This window comes from Patella vulgata, chromosome 2, assembly GCF_932274485.2.
Source record: "Patella vulgata chromosome 2, xgPatVulg1.2, whole genome shotgun sequence".
Classification (NCBI taxonomy): domain Eukaryota; kingdom Metazoa; phylum Mollusca; class Gastropoda; family Patellidae; genus Patella; species Patella vulgata.
Genome location: NC_065880.2, coordinates 74,778,798 through 74,793,169, shown reverse-complemented (window position 1 = coordinate 74,793,169; position 14,372 = coordinate 74,778,798). Strand labels below are relative to the sequence as shown.

The 14,372-nt window shown below is 36.0% G+C and overlaps 1 protein-coding gene across 1 annotated transcript; it reads left to right on the top strand.

The window, feature by feature from the left end:
* Positions 1-8,658, top strand: LOC126812549 (mitogen-activated protein kinase kinase kinase 4). Its single transcript, XM_050539006.2, has 7 exons — positions 1-120; positions 1,725-3,480; positions 4,527-4,802; positions 5,523-5,681; positions 6,927-7,084; positions 7,441-7,460; positions 8,654-8,658. The coding sequence occupies exons 1-7, from the start codon at positions 47-49 to the stop codon at positions 8,656-8,658; spliced, it is 2,448 nt and encodes an 815-aa protein (XP_050394963.1). The 5' UTR covers positions 1-46.
* Positions 8,659-14,372: the final 5,714 nt, after the last annotated feature.

Below are 14,372 nucleotides of genomic sequence, written 5' to 3'. Positions count from 1 at the left end.
GTTGAATTCGGTTGGCGTGTTTTAACGTGATGTCGCGAGACTTAGTATGGCGGATGATCGGGCGAAATCTAAGTTGTCTCGTTCTCCAAAAGAAGATTTCGACCCACTTGATGCTGACAGGTAATAATATTGCATGTTATTTTTAGGCGCTGTTTAATCTTGGGATCATATTGCACGACCAGATATGGAGCGTGCGCCGCTAAATTTTGCAATATATTGCTCTGAACTGGAGCACTTAGAACTTGACATATTTCCATCTCGGTTCATTCATCACTACATACATTGACATTCGGATCAATTATTTCCATACAATGTCATTGACTTTGTTATTGAGGATACATTCTATGCTGTTATTTAATTATGTTCAACAAGTAATTAAAAAAAAAATTGAATGCTTTTATGGTTCCAGTCTTTGACAGAAATTTTGTTGTACATTTTAATTCTAAGAAAGATGATCTTTTGAAGTACGGTACCGTATTAAATTGGAATTGTTATGCAAATACCAGAAAAAAAATGCAAGTAGATCTAGGTCTAAATTGAATAAACAATGATATTAATTGTTTTAGTATTATTTCTTTTCTAATCGCAGTTCCTTGTTAGAATCAAAGTAGTATTTGCTTCTACATGTATATATTATTTTTTTTTAATTACCAATTTATGATCAAACATAAGTCATAGATCTTTACACTGCAAATTAAATTTTGACAGATTTAGAATGAAACATGTAGGCTACGATAATGGATTATTGCCAATTCAAATAGATAAGATCAAAGATGATTATCAAATATGTGTACATGCATCTATTATAATCTATACTGATTACTAATATTTGTGGCGTGACTGTTATTTGTCTGTTTGTCTGTTCAGAGTTGGCGGCTAAACTACTAAACTAGGGCTGTCCTGGGGCTGAAATTTAGTGTAGGGGTAGCTTGGACCGGGGAGTAACATGAGCTAGGTGGTGTTGGTCCACTGCTTCCAATTTATCAGAGTTATACTACTTTCTACTTGTGCAGCGTCGGGTCATTTCCTAGTGTATAATAAAACACCATAACCATGGCTCCAAGAATTGAATGTTAGCTTGGTCTAAATAGAATAACTTTGTATGAATATTACACAATGTGAACATCGTTTACATTATCCATTTCATTGATCAAAGGGAGTCACAGTGGTACAGTAAGTGGCTTGGTATCCACAGTGGCTAAATGAGTAAGACATTGGCTCGCTAACCGAGAGGTCCCGTGTTTAATCCCTGCCTTGGCCGAGCAACTTCAGCGAGATATTCTGACATGGTTCCTCCTTGTCAGTGGTGCAGGACCAAGGGCCTGGCAAGAGACAATGTATAGTCGTTTGGATGGTATGAAAAACCGGGGTCCTGTGTACACATTGGCAAGCGCGTTAAAGATCCCATGGCAGTTGGAATTTGGTATAAGAGAAGACCATAGTGCCGCAGCCAGGGCAAAATATCCCTCATAGCATACTGCTTGGTGTATGCCCGTTTTCATTAGCTCAGTCGGAGCAGAACACAGACATGTACACAGGACCTCAATTTTTTGTCCCACCCGAATGACACTGTTCCTTGCCAGGCCTTCCGTCCTACACCTCTGACAATGGGAAACCACGCCAGAAAATTGCAAGGAACTTTCTCTCTACCAACTCCTGGAGCAAAGTCAAGAGTAATGAATAAATTATTAACTTTTTATTATTTATTTATGTTTATTTATTAGAGGTGATGATGATGGTGAAAAAGGGATAGCAACACCTGTCACCAGAGATTACCAAGATGTGGACAATGATTCTCAAACCGATGATGAATCTGAGACTACTACAGGTAGATACGTCAACACACCTCCAGTCAACTTCCGGGTCAGAAAACGTGAAAAGAGTCGCCATCAATATAAAGAAACGAAAGAAAAGTTAGAACTGAAGAAGAGGATCAAACCTAAAGTGGTTTCTTTGATCAAAGAAGAATATTTAACTGACTCGTTGAACATGATCAGCGGCACAGACTCTGAGGACAATTTTGATAGGGATAGTTTTCAGGAAAAGAGAGATAGAAAACGTAAAGATAAAGACTCAAAGAAACAGATATCAAAATCTCGAAGTCAAGAGAGGTTTGACAAAAGAATATCTGATGATATGACGAACAGATTACGCAACGCAGCTCCAAATTTAAAATTAGAAATGCCAATTAGAAAACGGATATCAGTGACATCTATGAATGCCAAACCCATTGCATGTGTGCCTACCAAAAATCGTTTACGTAGAGAAGTCTCACTACCACTGGAGTGTTCGCAAGAGAGATTTACTTTCTCGCAGATGTTCTCGACTTTAGTTAAACTAGATGTAAATCCAACAAAAAAGGAAAAAGACAAAAGTTATCGAACACAAACAAGTATAAAACGACAAATGAGTACAGAACAAGAACTACGTCAAACGGAAATTAATCGGGAGTTTATGTGGTTAGAGTTACAAGCTTTTATCAATGCTCGATCCGTGGAAGATCAAGACAGTTGGATCAGTAGGGAAAGAGCAAAAAATGAAAGTGTTCTCCAAGGTATTATGGACTTTAAGGTAAATCAAAATACAGAATGTGTTGATTCAGCAAATAATGATCCGTTTCATGACATAGGTGTAAGACCTCTTTATCAAGTGTCAAATAGTGTATCAGAATCGTTTCGAGCCACAACATTATCTCCAGACACTATAGAATGTCAACGAGATGCTCTAGGCAAAGTAGAAAGTTTGCTTCATCGGTTGGATACTTGTGAACGTTTGTACCCTACAACTAAGAGTTTCAACAAGGCCAATGAACTATATGCTGGAGAGTGCTTCGGTCATCGAGTGAAGAGCTTAATTCTCTGGTTAAATATAACCCGTGATTTGTGTCATAAAATTAATTTATTAGGAAAAATTTTAGGTGTTCATAATATGCCAGAAATAGATTGGCCAGTGATAGAATATGACAGTCCACGAAGTTCATCTTCAGGTACATTAGAGAGAAACTCTGTGCCCATTATTCAGCAAACGGAAGCATCTACAAGCGAGGACAGTGATAAAGGGGATGTAAATACAGATGCCGAAACTGTGATAGGTGAAAACGTTAATGACGAGTTAGGATTACTCAGAAAATCTGTGACTTTTTCTATAAGTGGTGGCACTAGTAGTGAAAGATCTTCGTGTGCTCCTAGCCCCACTCCAGAATCAAACACTGGGCCAGTTGATACCTCAACGCCAATAAAAGTGTTGAGGGGCACGATTGGTTCCTATGCCCCCTGTCTTTCACGAGCTGCTAGTGATGCTAGTTTAGACGAGGCCCCGATGTCACCAGCTTACAGACATTTTGTTGATAAAAGTTTGAAAAAGACGGGCATGAATAGATTATTAGTCAGGTTACGAACTTTACTGGATAGATCGTTACAGAGAGCTAGAGAAGCATTAGAAAGACCGAAAAATGCTTTATCTTACGCAGAAATACTCAAAGTAAGTGTACCGGTAGCAGGGATGGACAGGTGGGGGTGGGGGTAATGCCCAAGTGACACAAACAAGATCATTTACATGTATGTCCTAATTGGTTCAAATTTAATTCAGTAATTTGCCTTCACATAGGGGTCTTTACCTATGGGAGGAAACGGGATAAAATACACAAGGCTGGACAAGTGACCCCTCTTTGTCATGCACAAGCTGGGAATCAAAACCATGCCAGTAGACTCGAAGATGTAAATATGTGGTGCATGGTAGTTTGTATATCTGGAGACGCCTAGATTATTATATCCTGTTATGTGCTGTCTTGACTTTAAATACGGTACATGTACATGATCAGGGATGTAGCCACACCAGACGGCACTCTGTTTTGCCGCCCAGCACAAAGAAAAAAATCAAAGAAAGACGTCCAGTCGTATTTAAACCCCTTCGTCCTTCTCTGTACACAAACTCAGCGCTCAAAATTTACCACGGCAAACATCAAAGCCATGGTAAATAAAACACAAACACCGTTTTAAGAATCATTTTAATTTTTAATCTCAAAGTAATAAAGTAATATTTGAAAAAAAAAAAAACATTTCCAGAGTTCAGATTTTGACCTTAGACAATTTACATTATTATCAGTTGGCATTTAATTATGAATAATCAATTTGTTGCCTGTCAATGTCTGATACATGTACGTGCCCTGTGTTTCCAGGCTGTACAAAATGGTTATGAATTGTGATGTGAATCGTATCATAGCACCTGAATTGCAATATGTATAGTATCATGACTGCAGTGGCAATAACCAGCACTAATCATAGCCAGTACATTTGTAGGCATCAATTAATTACATGTAGTAAATCTTTGACAATCTAAGGGCATGTGTGAGGTTCATCTACAAGACAAATAAGGCATGTACATACATGTACTCATGTCTAATCGGTGTGAACCAGAGATTAAAAATATAAGTAAATGGAGTCTGTTTCTACCCTAAAGGAAAAATATTTTGTTTAATTGTAAAATTCACATTTAACATGTTTCATGCTGACCATTTTATTTTTCAGTCATCTGGTCAGAATGACGATAGAATGCATGATGTGGCATCCTCACCAACATTAGATTTAACAAGCGTGATTAACAATGCTGCCTTATATAGTCGTAGTACTAGTATATCAGAACATGGTGCCTGGAGTGAAGAATTTGTTAAGATGGGTCTACCTTCATTCCGACCTAGTTATTTATTTCTGGTCAGAATTCCATTGGATGTTATACACGAATGCTTACGATTACGTCTGGAACAACGACCAGTAAATGAACCATCATTCCACAGTACCCGTCAGGTATAGTACAAGTACACTAAATGAAATGAACTGCGGGGTTTAACATCATACTTTTTCTGCTCAAACCTGGCTTATGATGGCGGGCATACATGTAAGCCATGCAGTGTGTGATTAGGGACGTTTTGTCTGAATAGCGACGCTACAGCCTACTGTGGTTTCGAATTCCATCTGTCAAGGGTTATTTTTAAGTGGATGCCAATGTGTACACGAAACATTTAATGGATGTTTTAAGTAACTAGTGTACAGTAGCTACATGTAATGAGATACTTCATTTATTTTGAGTAGTTGATAAGACACTGGATATTTTAATTACTTGTAGCTAATGAGATACTGGATATTTTAATTAGCTAATTAGATACTGGAGACTTTGATTGGCTAAGCACTAAAATCAATCTAATATTATCCAATCAAATTACTAAAATTTGGATTCATCTTAGTTAAAATTTCATGAAACAGGCCCCTGGATGTTACAGTCCCCATGCGCCATTTTCATTTTCACTAAAATATCAAATTTCTCATCGCTGGAACAATTTCTTGGACTTATATTCCTATTAAAGACTCAACTTAACAATATTGTAGTTTGTGAGTGATTTCTATTGCTTAAAATGGCACATCAAGACTTTATGTAGCTAATGAGATAATTGTTTTACATGTATTTTAAGTTTTTAATGAGAGAAAGATTTTGAGTTGTTAATCAGATAATTGATTTATTTTGAGTAGTTAATGAGAGAATGTAAAGAAGTATTACGGGGAGCTGTGGCTGTAAAACAATATTATCAAGTTATGGTATCGGCTGTCATGTGGGATGATAAAGAGATGGATGAAAAATTTGCTACTGATTTAGAAGTATTTGATGTTGATATGCAATCTATATTAGAGGTAAACTTGTATATTTATAGAACATTGTATGTAGGATATTTTTTAGAAACCGCTATTATTAACCCTTTAGGCCCCAACAAATGGAATTTCTGTTCTTTGTAAGCACCTGTAAATATGTCCTTCTTATTTCTTCCAAAAAACCCCAACTTATTTGAAATCCAAAGGCAAAGATACATGTACTTGGTTGCATAGTTCAATAGCTTTTTGTTCCAATTTTTTAAGTATTTGATGTGAATATTGCTTCGTATTGTAGGTCCGTGTACTAGTTCTTGGGGCGTGTGGGTGGTCAAGTGATTTACGGTCTGAATGTGTGTATACCACAGATTGTCCATAATGAGAATTAGGGTAGACCTGCCAAATCTCATCTGTTTAACCTTGTTCTGCAGTTTGCTCCCAATGTTAAACTACTCAGTCTAAAAATGACCTACAGGGGTATAGTCAAAATTGGAAATAATTCATCTGTCACAAAGTCAGGCTTAAATTCAGGATTTCTCAGGCAAAATCCATCTGGTACCTGTCATTTTTTTCTGGCACAGATTTGGCTTTTGTCAGTCTTTTTAATCTATACTAATATTTGTGACTGTCCTTTGTCTAACTATTCAGGGTTAGCGGTTACACTAGGGCTGTCCCGAGGCTAAAATTGGTGTATAGGGGTAGTTAGGACCGGGGAGTAACATAGGTTAGGTGGCGTTGGCCTACCGTTTCCGGTTTCGGAGTTACAGGCACAACCTGGGCAGCGTCGGGTTATCTGCTTGTTATATTTATTTGTAATATATATACATGGTATCTGGCAGAAAGTTCATTATGGCTGACATTTTGTCAGGTACATGTACATCTAAAATCTTTCTTTCTTTTGTCTTCCATTCTGTGTATTAAATTTTACATCCTCAGTATCCCCTGTGGTCTCATTCCGTTCCATTCCACCAACCCCTGGGTTCATCCATGGGGGAGACACATGTTCAAATTACCTGTCCTCAGTTACTGTTCTATCTTTATCGACCAATCAAAAAAATTGTTAAATACTAAGGAAGTTGCAACAAATAAGCTGCTAAACTGTTTTGTAGAATCAAGCTACGAATGATGAAGGGCAAATAATTTGAATATGTGAATACCCTCCCCTCCCCAGGTGGGAACGCAGGGTATAGTGGAGTAGAACGGAATGAGACTACTGGTGATACCGAGGATGTAAATTTTAGAGCTATCAGATTATTAGAGTATCATGGTGTTTTATTTCTGTCTTTGTAGGTTTATTTTTCATATTTACAAAGTTGGATGAATCATGTACAGAATTTACCTGAAGCTTCCTTAGGTTTGAAGAATGATTTAGAAATAGAATGGACGTTTACCAAACAAATATGTCCTCATGTTATCGGTGGTGAGGCAGAGGCTGGAAAAAGATTCAGGTAATTTGAATAGGATAAAAGTTGTTATTCGAAATAAAAATCCTACTGGTGGAACCTGCATTTCAAATTTCAAATGACAATTGTGGAAATAGGTTATGGTCTGACTTGCACATTGACACAAACTATAACGTTTATCGCCAAGTATCAACTGCTGCTCGACCATGTGTGCATGAAATTCAAAACATGTGGTTATTGAAGCTTTCTTGGCCAACACCAGAATAATACATTAGCAATTGATTATATTTAATTTTTTTTTTTAGTGCACGTACATGTACGTCAGCAAATAGTTTATAAGATTGGACTTTTTTTCATTACATTAGCTGATGGTTAATTAAATTCGATTTTTTTTTTTTCAGTATATTAGCTAATAGTTTATTAAATTGCATTTTTTTTTCAGTATATTAGCTAATAGTTTATTAAATTCTATTGCTGATTTTCTGTATAATGGTATTGATGAGATAACTACCAAGTTATTTGATATGACAAAAGGTGATGATAACGATGATGATGAAGATGATAATAAAGATGGAGTGGAGGATGAACAAATGGAAGTTGAACAGATTAATAAAGAAAAAGCCTCTGAATTCAGGTAGAATGAAACTTGATAACTGTTGTTGTCGTGACCAAAGTTGTACATTAAAGATGCATTATGTAATAATTAGATAAAGAGCTGGTCATTTTTGCTATAATAGTTGAAAAATAGATAATGAAAAGTGAATATATTGAAACTTTTTTCAAATTACTTTATTCTGTGTGAAGTTGAGCATTTGAAGTTTGGACAAAATGTAGCCTAGATTTAACACTTAAATATTCACGTTGTTCCAATCTGACCCAGAGAGCTGATTTGGGCTATGTTAATAATTTATATAACATTTGAAGCCATTAAAAAAGACCTGCAATAGGCTCATTTAGCTCTTACATAATGCGTCTTTAACCCATGCTACCCCTTGTCAGTGGTGCAGGACAGTGGGCCTGGCAAGTTACAATATATGGTCGTTTGGATGGGAGAAAAAAAACGAGGTCCCGTGTACACATTGATCTTTAATCAGCAGTAACCCCTACATCATAATTCTTTACTAATGGACTTCATGTATTTTGAGTGATAGTCTTCATTTGCCCAGTTGGAGCATTTGTAGTGGGGTTGGATGGCCGAATTGTTAGCGTGTGCGCTGTATCACAAGGTATGTCATTGAGTCAACTGGCATGGTTTCGATTCCCTGGTTGTACCTGACATGGAGTAGGGTCGCCTGTCCATCCTTGTGGGTTTTCTCCCACTGCTGAAGACACCTACGTGCAAGCAAATTATTGAAATAAAATTGAACCATATGTTAGTCCCGAATTTACCTAGTTTGTGTCGAGTGGGAGTGGATGTTAAATCCCATATCACTCTCTCTCTCTCTGAGTGAAATTTGTTAATTTGTATTGCAGGCATTCCATCCAGCAAACATGTAGAAGTTTTAAGAACCTGTTCAATGAGGCCAGGGAGAGAGCTTCTAAGGCATTAGGATTTGCCAAGATGCTGAGAAAGGTATTATAGAAATTTATATCCATATAATCAGTGTATTTTAGGTTAAAGAAACATGTTCTTTGTTGATTACAAAATAGCCTAGTATTGGTAGAAATTGATAAACCCTTGCATTATTATAAAATCATAGCGGCATTTATGGTGAGACATGAAAAATACTTTCTATAAAAATTGTATAATTTTCCACCATTTTCCTCCAATAAAATGATCACAACTTAGTACCTAATATACCTATGCATTTGATTTTTTGCACATAAACTCATAATAACCATATCCAAACTCCTGCCAAATTTGAATAAAATCCATACAGTAGTTTAGACAATAAATTTTTCCTCCCACGTCTTACCGTAACATAGTATAGCTGCTGATAGTCATTTGTATTTTCCTGATAATATCTGATATTTCAAAGCTTTATCCATGTTAAATATTGTACTCTGATTGATTATTTAACATTTGATTAAAAAATCTAAATATCAACAGTAGATAATCAACGTCTTGGCGTTGGTGCTATTAAAATGAATTTCATCAAAAGATGTTAGCATAGATTATAGGTGACGTTGGCTTGTTTTGACCATATCTGGTTTATATCGTCTACAGAGTATACTGAATGTTGACAGATTTTCAGTTCGTTTTTCTTTGTACATACCAATCTTGGACTGAGTGATATTCCTTTTAGAGATCGGGGGTTTGGTGGCCGAAGGGTATGCGAGCGCGTTGCATCATAAGGTCTATTATTGAGTCAAGTGGCATGGTTTCAATTTCCTGCTTGTACATGACAAGGAGTAAGTCGCCTGTCCAACCACGTGGGTTTTCTCTGGGTCCTCCGGTTTCCTCCCACTGCTAAAGACCCCTACATGCATGCAAATAAATGAAATAAAATTGAACCATATTTTAGTCTCAAAATGACCTAGTTTGTGTCTAGTGGACATTAAACCCAATTTCTCTCTCCCTTTTGGTTTGCAAGAGATTAAAAATCTCTCAAATGACGATCAGATACTTTAGATATATTGCCACCCAGTTGATAGAAATTTTTATTAAAATCTTTAATGAGTTGTGTATTATATTGGATATTTGATAGGATCTCGAGATAGCTGCAGATTTTAATATAACTGTTACAACTAAAGAATTGTTAGAAAAATTAGAAGCAACTCATCATGTTCGAGTAAGTATGAAAATTGTTATGAATTATTTATAAATCTGAAGTAATATGAATGTGTGATATAGACTTGATGAACCACGCTTGGTGGAACAACTTCCCAATAGGACATGTAATGAATAGTACATTTTATAAAATGTAATGGTCAACGTCATATCACTTTACATCAACATAATACAAATTTCATAAAATGTAGCGGTCAAAGTGATAAGGGTAAATATCATAGGCACCACTGAATGGTGCAGGACAGAGGGTTTGACAAGGAACAGTGTCTAGTTGTTCCAATGGAATGAATTATGTACGTGTACGTTAAAGAACCCTAGAACTGCATTGGCCGAGAAAGTTCATCCAAATTTTCCGGCGTGGTTCCCCCTTGTCAGTGATGCAGGATGGAGGGCATGACAAGGACAGCTGTCTAGTCGTTCCGATGGGCAAAAAAAAACTGAGGTCCCGTGTATACATTTGCGTGCACGTAAAAGATCCCTTGGCAGTTGGAATTCGATATAAGAGTAGGCCGTAGTGCCACTGTCCGTGCAAAATTTCCCAAATAGCACACTGTATGGCGTATGCCCGTCTTCATTAGCCCAGTTCGGAGCAGAACAGTAGGACGTTAAACCCCATTTCATTTCATTTCATTTATTCCCTCATAGAACACTGGTGTTTAATAAAGTGGAATGTTAAACCCTATTTCATTTTATATGTGTTTGTGTTTTAGATTATTGCTCAACTAGGAACTGGTTATTTAATGTTTATACCAGATCGTATCACAACTAATACACAACTTATTCTACAACTCTTAAACGTTACATGTGGTCGGGAGGAGACAACTCTGCCAGCTGATCTTGATACTAACAATGGCTACCTAGTGATGGTACGTTATGAAGGAAGTGCTGAAAATGTAGAAGACTGTCCATTATGGAAGGGTAGTGTTTTACAAGTAGCTCCTACAGCAGAAACAGCCATTGCGCTTTCACACATTGAGGTATGTGTTTTGACAATGTTTTGTCTTGATGACGAGAGATAATCAAATGTAATGCATGTTTGATAAAGTTCAGCCTGTAGTTGAACTAGTAATCTTCGATTTGTTTTGCCTATATTGTCCTCCTTGAACATTTTTATGAATAAAATGAGTTCGAGTTCATTTATAAATAAAAAATGCCTACATTGCACAATAATACTAAATCATAACTCACTTGATTCTCATCTTGCTACTCAGATATTACATTCTCTAGTATTTTTTATGAAACAATTGATATTCGAGAAGTATTCGACTAGGCATATGTGTTTGGATGTCTAGATTTAAACATGCATTATGCAAGAGCAAAATCTGCTTATTACAAGTCTTTCTTTAGGCCTGAAATGTTATCTAAATTATCAATTAGTCATTAATTAACTTATCCAGACCATAATAAACTCTCGATGTCAAGGCTAGCCTTCGATGTTGCCTGGATTAGATTCCTATATTCCGCTACTGGCCATTGATAATTAAATCAAAAAAAATGGATAATCGAGACTGCTGTTTATATTAATAATTTTAGTAATGATGACCGAGACTATGCAAAAATTTCACCCGCTTCTTTCTCAGTTCATAGTGGATCAATTTGACTGAAATGTTCAGCAAATTACCTTTACACTATCTAGTTTTTAACTATTATAGCGAGAACTGCCATCTCTTTATCTTATCTCCCATAATGTATCTTTGAAGTGATAAAAGCCTACTTGGCCTGTTTTTGGTATCCTATTCTTTATGCCTTTATGTTGTACAATATTTTCGAAATAAAGTAATTAACAACATAATTTTGACAAAAATCAGAATTACATGATATTGAAAGCGGGCAAAAATCAGTGTTCTGGTTGAAGTGTACTGTATTAATGATCATTTGAAGACTGATTTGTATTTTCAGGTTGAGGCATTGTTTGTGGTTGTTATACATTCGTCTCAACTAGGAGCCATGAGAAAAGAATTTGCTAGTAAAATGGGCGAGTCTGTAGATTTAGTCAATGAACAGACATCTTGTCATCAAGCCATAGCAGAATCTCTGGCAGAAATAAAGGTTTGGATTATTTTTGTATTTAAGATCAGCAGTGTTCTGTTTTGATTCTGATGATTTTCCTACATGCATTTGAGTCCACAACTTTTTTTAGTTTCACACTTTTTGATCTTTCAATAGATAAAAGGGATAATTTTGTAGCTTGATTTTGAAATTATATTTGTATTCCAGATCAGCAACAGGGGTTGGATGGCCGAATGGCCGAATGGTCTAATGTGTGCATTTTAGATCATAAGGTCTGTCATTGAGTCAAGTGGTCTTGTTCGATCCTACACTTGTACATGACAAGGAGTAAGATCGCCTGTTCAACTTTGTAGGTTTTGTCTAGGTCCCCCTGTTTCCTCCCACAGCTAAAGACCCCTATGCGCAAGGAAATTATTGAAATAAAATCGTACCATCCTCAAATGACAAAGTTTGTTTGGAGTGGACATTAAACCTCATTTCTCTCTCAAGATCAGCAGTATTGTGTATAATTCCGATGATTCTCACAAATGCATTTTTGAGTATACAATTTTTTTAGTTTCAAAGTTTTTGCTTTTCCAAAAGTTAATCGTGATATAATTCTTATTTATTTTGTCACGTTGATTGTGACGCTGTAATATCCAACAATATCACTTCAAGATATCAGTCTGAAAGTCTCAGTCATTTCGATTCATTATATTCAATAATTCCAGTTAGAATTTATCTAATGACTGAATTATATTTGAATCAGGAAGTACTCATCTTGTTCCTGTTGTTGTCCTTTTTGGGTTGCAATGCTCTTCGGAAAAGCCTAAGGCTCCGGTAATTCAAGTACAATCATAGCCATCATAGGACTTTTGTATTTGTTTTATTAAGAATTGTCTTATATTAATTTCTAGACTATAGCTGTACAACTAAGAGAAAAGGTAGCTAAAGCAATAGAACAAGTGGATGAAAAGTTAAACTTTGATGATATTTTACAACATGAAGAAAATGACAGAAATCATTTAGTTAAACTTTATAGAGAAACGATGCTGCAGGGATATAATTTTGGTTTTGAGGTAAGAAATGGTCAAAGTTAATTTCTGACATTGATCACCTGTTAATTTTCTGTTAAGCTAGAAAGTATCATATATGCGAACTTGCCACAGGTCAACGTCTGGGAGCCCATTTAGATGAGACCTGTAGCAAATAGTATTGTCAGAAGAGTAAGTATAATCTGCCTCATACACCATACTTGTGTATGGTCCTAAGATTATATGTGGCAGATAGTGTTGTTACTTTTTAACCTGTCTAGATTCTTTTTACCCATTTACACTGACTACACAAAGAAAATTGACAACATTTACCATATGTTAATTAGTGCTGGGTATTGCCACTGCAGTCACGATGCGAATTGGGTGCTATGATACGATTCGTATCACGATTCTTGAAATGAAATGGGGTTTAACGTCCTATCACGATTCATAACGTGGTTAATATTTACTAAGAAAACAACAGGATGCCAATGTCAAGAAAATATCACAATGTTAATATGGATCATAATAAGGACGAAAACAATATAATAGTGTTTGTGTACCTATGGATAATGTGTGACATGGATTATTAAGAGTGACAGGTTACTTACTGAAGCAACTAATCAATTCAAAGCCTTGCAGTTCAATGCGCAAATCGTAATACAGTGAATCACGATATATCGCTTCAACGATACATCATGCCAGCTCTAATGTTAATAGCCACCATTTCTCTGGCTTACTCTGTATTTTAACATCATAAAGAAGTATGACATTGTTTCAATGACAAGAAGTAGGGTCACCTGCCCAACCTCATGTGTTTTCTCTGGGTCCTACCGGTCTTCTCCCACTCCTGCAGACCCCTATACTCACAAGCAAATTATTGAAATAAATGTGTAACCTATATTAGTCTCCAACTGACCTAGTTTATGAGTGGATGTTAAACCCCATTTCTCCCTCTTTCTACTATAGTATCATAAAGAAGTATTACGTTTAGTCAGTGGAGAACAAAGACAGAAAATGGTACCAGGATTGGTTAGTTTTGCTGAATATTGGATGAAATTTGTTCTTGCAAAATGTGAAAAGGGTCGGGGAAGAAGACCAAGGTAAGATTAGGTCAAAGTCTTTGTAAACTATATTGTCATTGGGCTTCAAATATATTACCTTTATCAAACTGTCTTTAAAGCATATGAAAAGGGATTGTTACATTTATCTATGTTGTGAATTTTTTCAAAGTCAGTTAAAGATATGTTGTTTAGAAGTTTGATGTTCATGGTTATAACTTATTTCTTCTCAAATATTGTTTTGCCACGAACCATCTCATGGCTCGAAATGTTTGCCTGTCTGCTACTTGACTAAATTTAACTTGATGTTGATGCTTGCGACTGGTAGCTTTTTTTAACATTTCTAGGCCTGACCATCTACATGAAATAAGTAAATAGTAAAAATAATTCTTTCTCTCTGTCAACCAGTAACCTGTCAGGATCTGGGACTGCATATGACATAGTATCAAAGACCACACTGGTTAATTAGTTATATTAGTTTAATAACAAATATTCTTTACGCCTTCAACAATTTTGTA

Excerpts from the sequence above, each read along its gene's own strand:
- LOC126812549 (XM_050539006.2), top strand. The coding sequence starts at position 47 with ATGGCGGATGATCGGGCGAAATCTAAGTTGTCTCGTTCTCCAAAAGAA. Across the intron at positions 3,481-4,526 it reads CTTACGCAGAAATACTCAAA|TCATCTGGTCAGAATGACGA; the intron begins GTAAGTGTACCG and ends TTTATTTTTCAG. Across the intron at positions 4,803-5,522 it reads CATTCCACAGTACCCGTCAG|TTAATGAGAGAATGTAAAGA; the intron begins GTATAGTACAAG and ends TATTTTGAGTAG.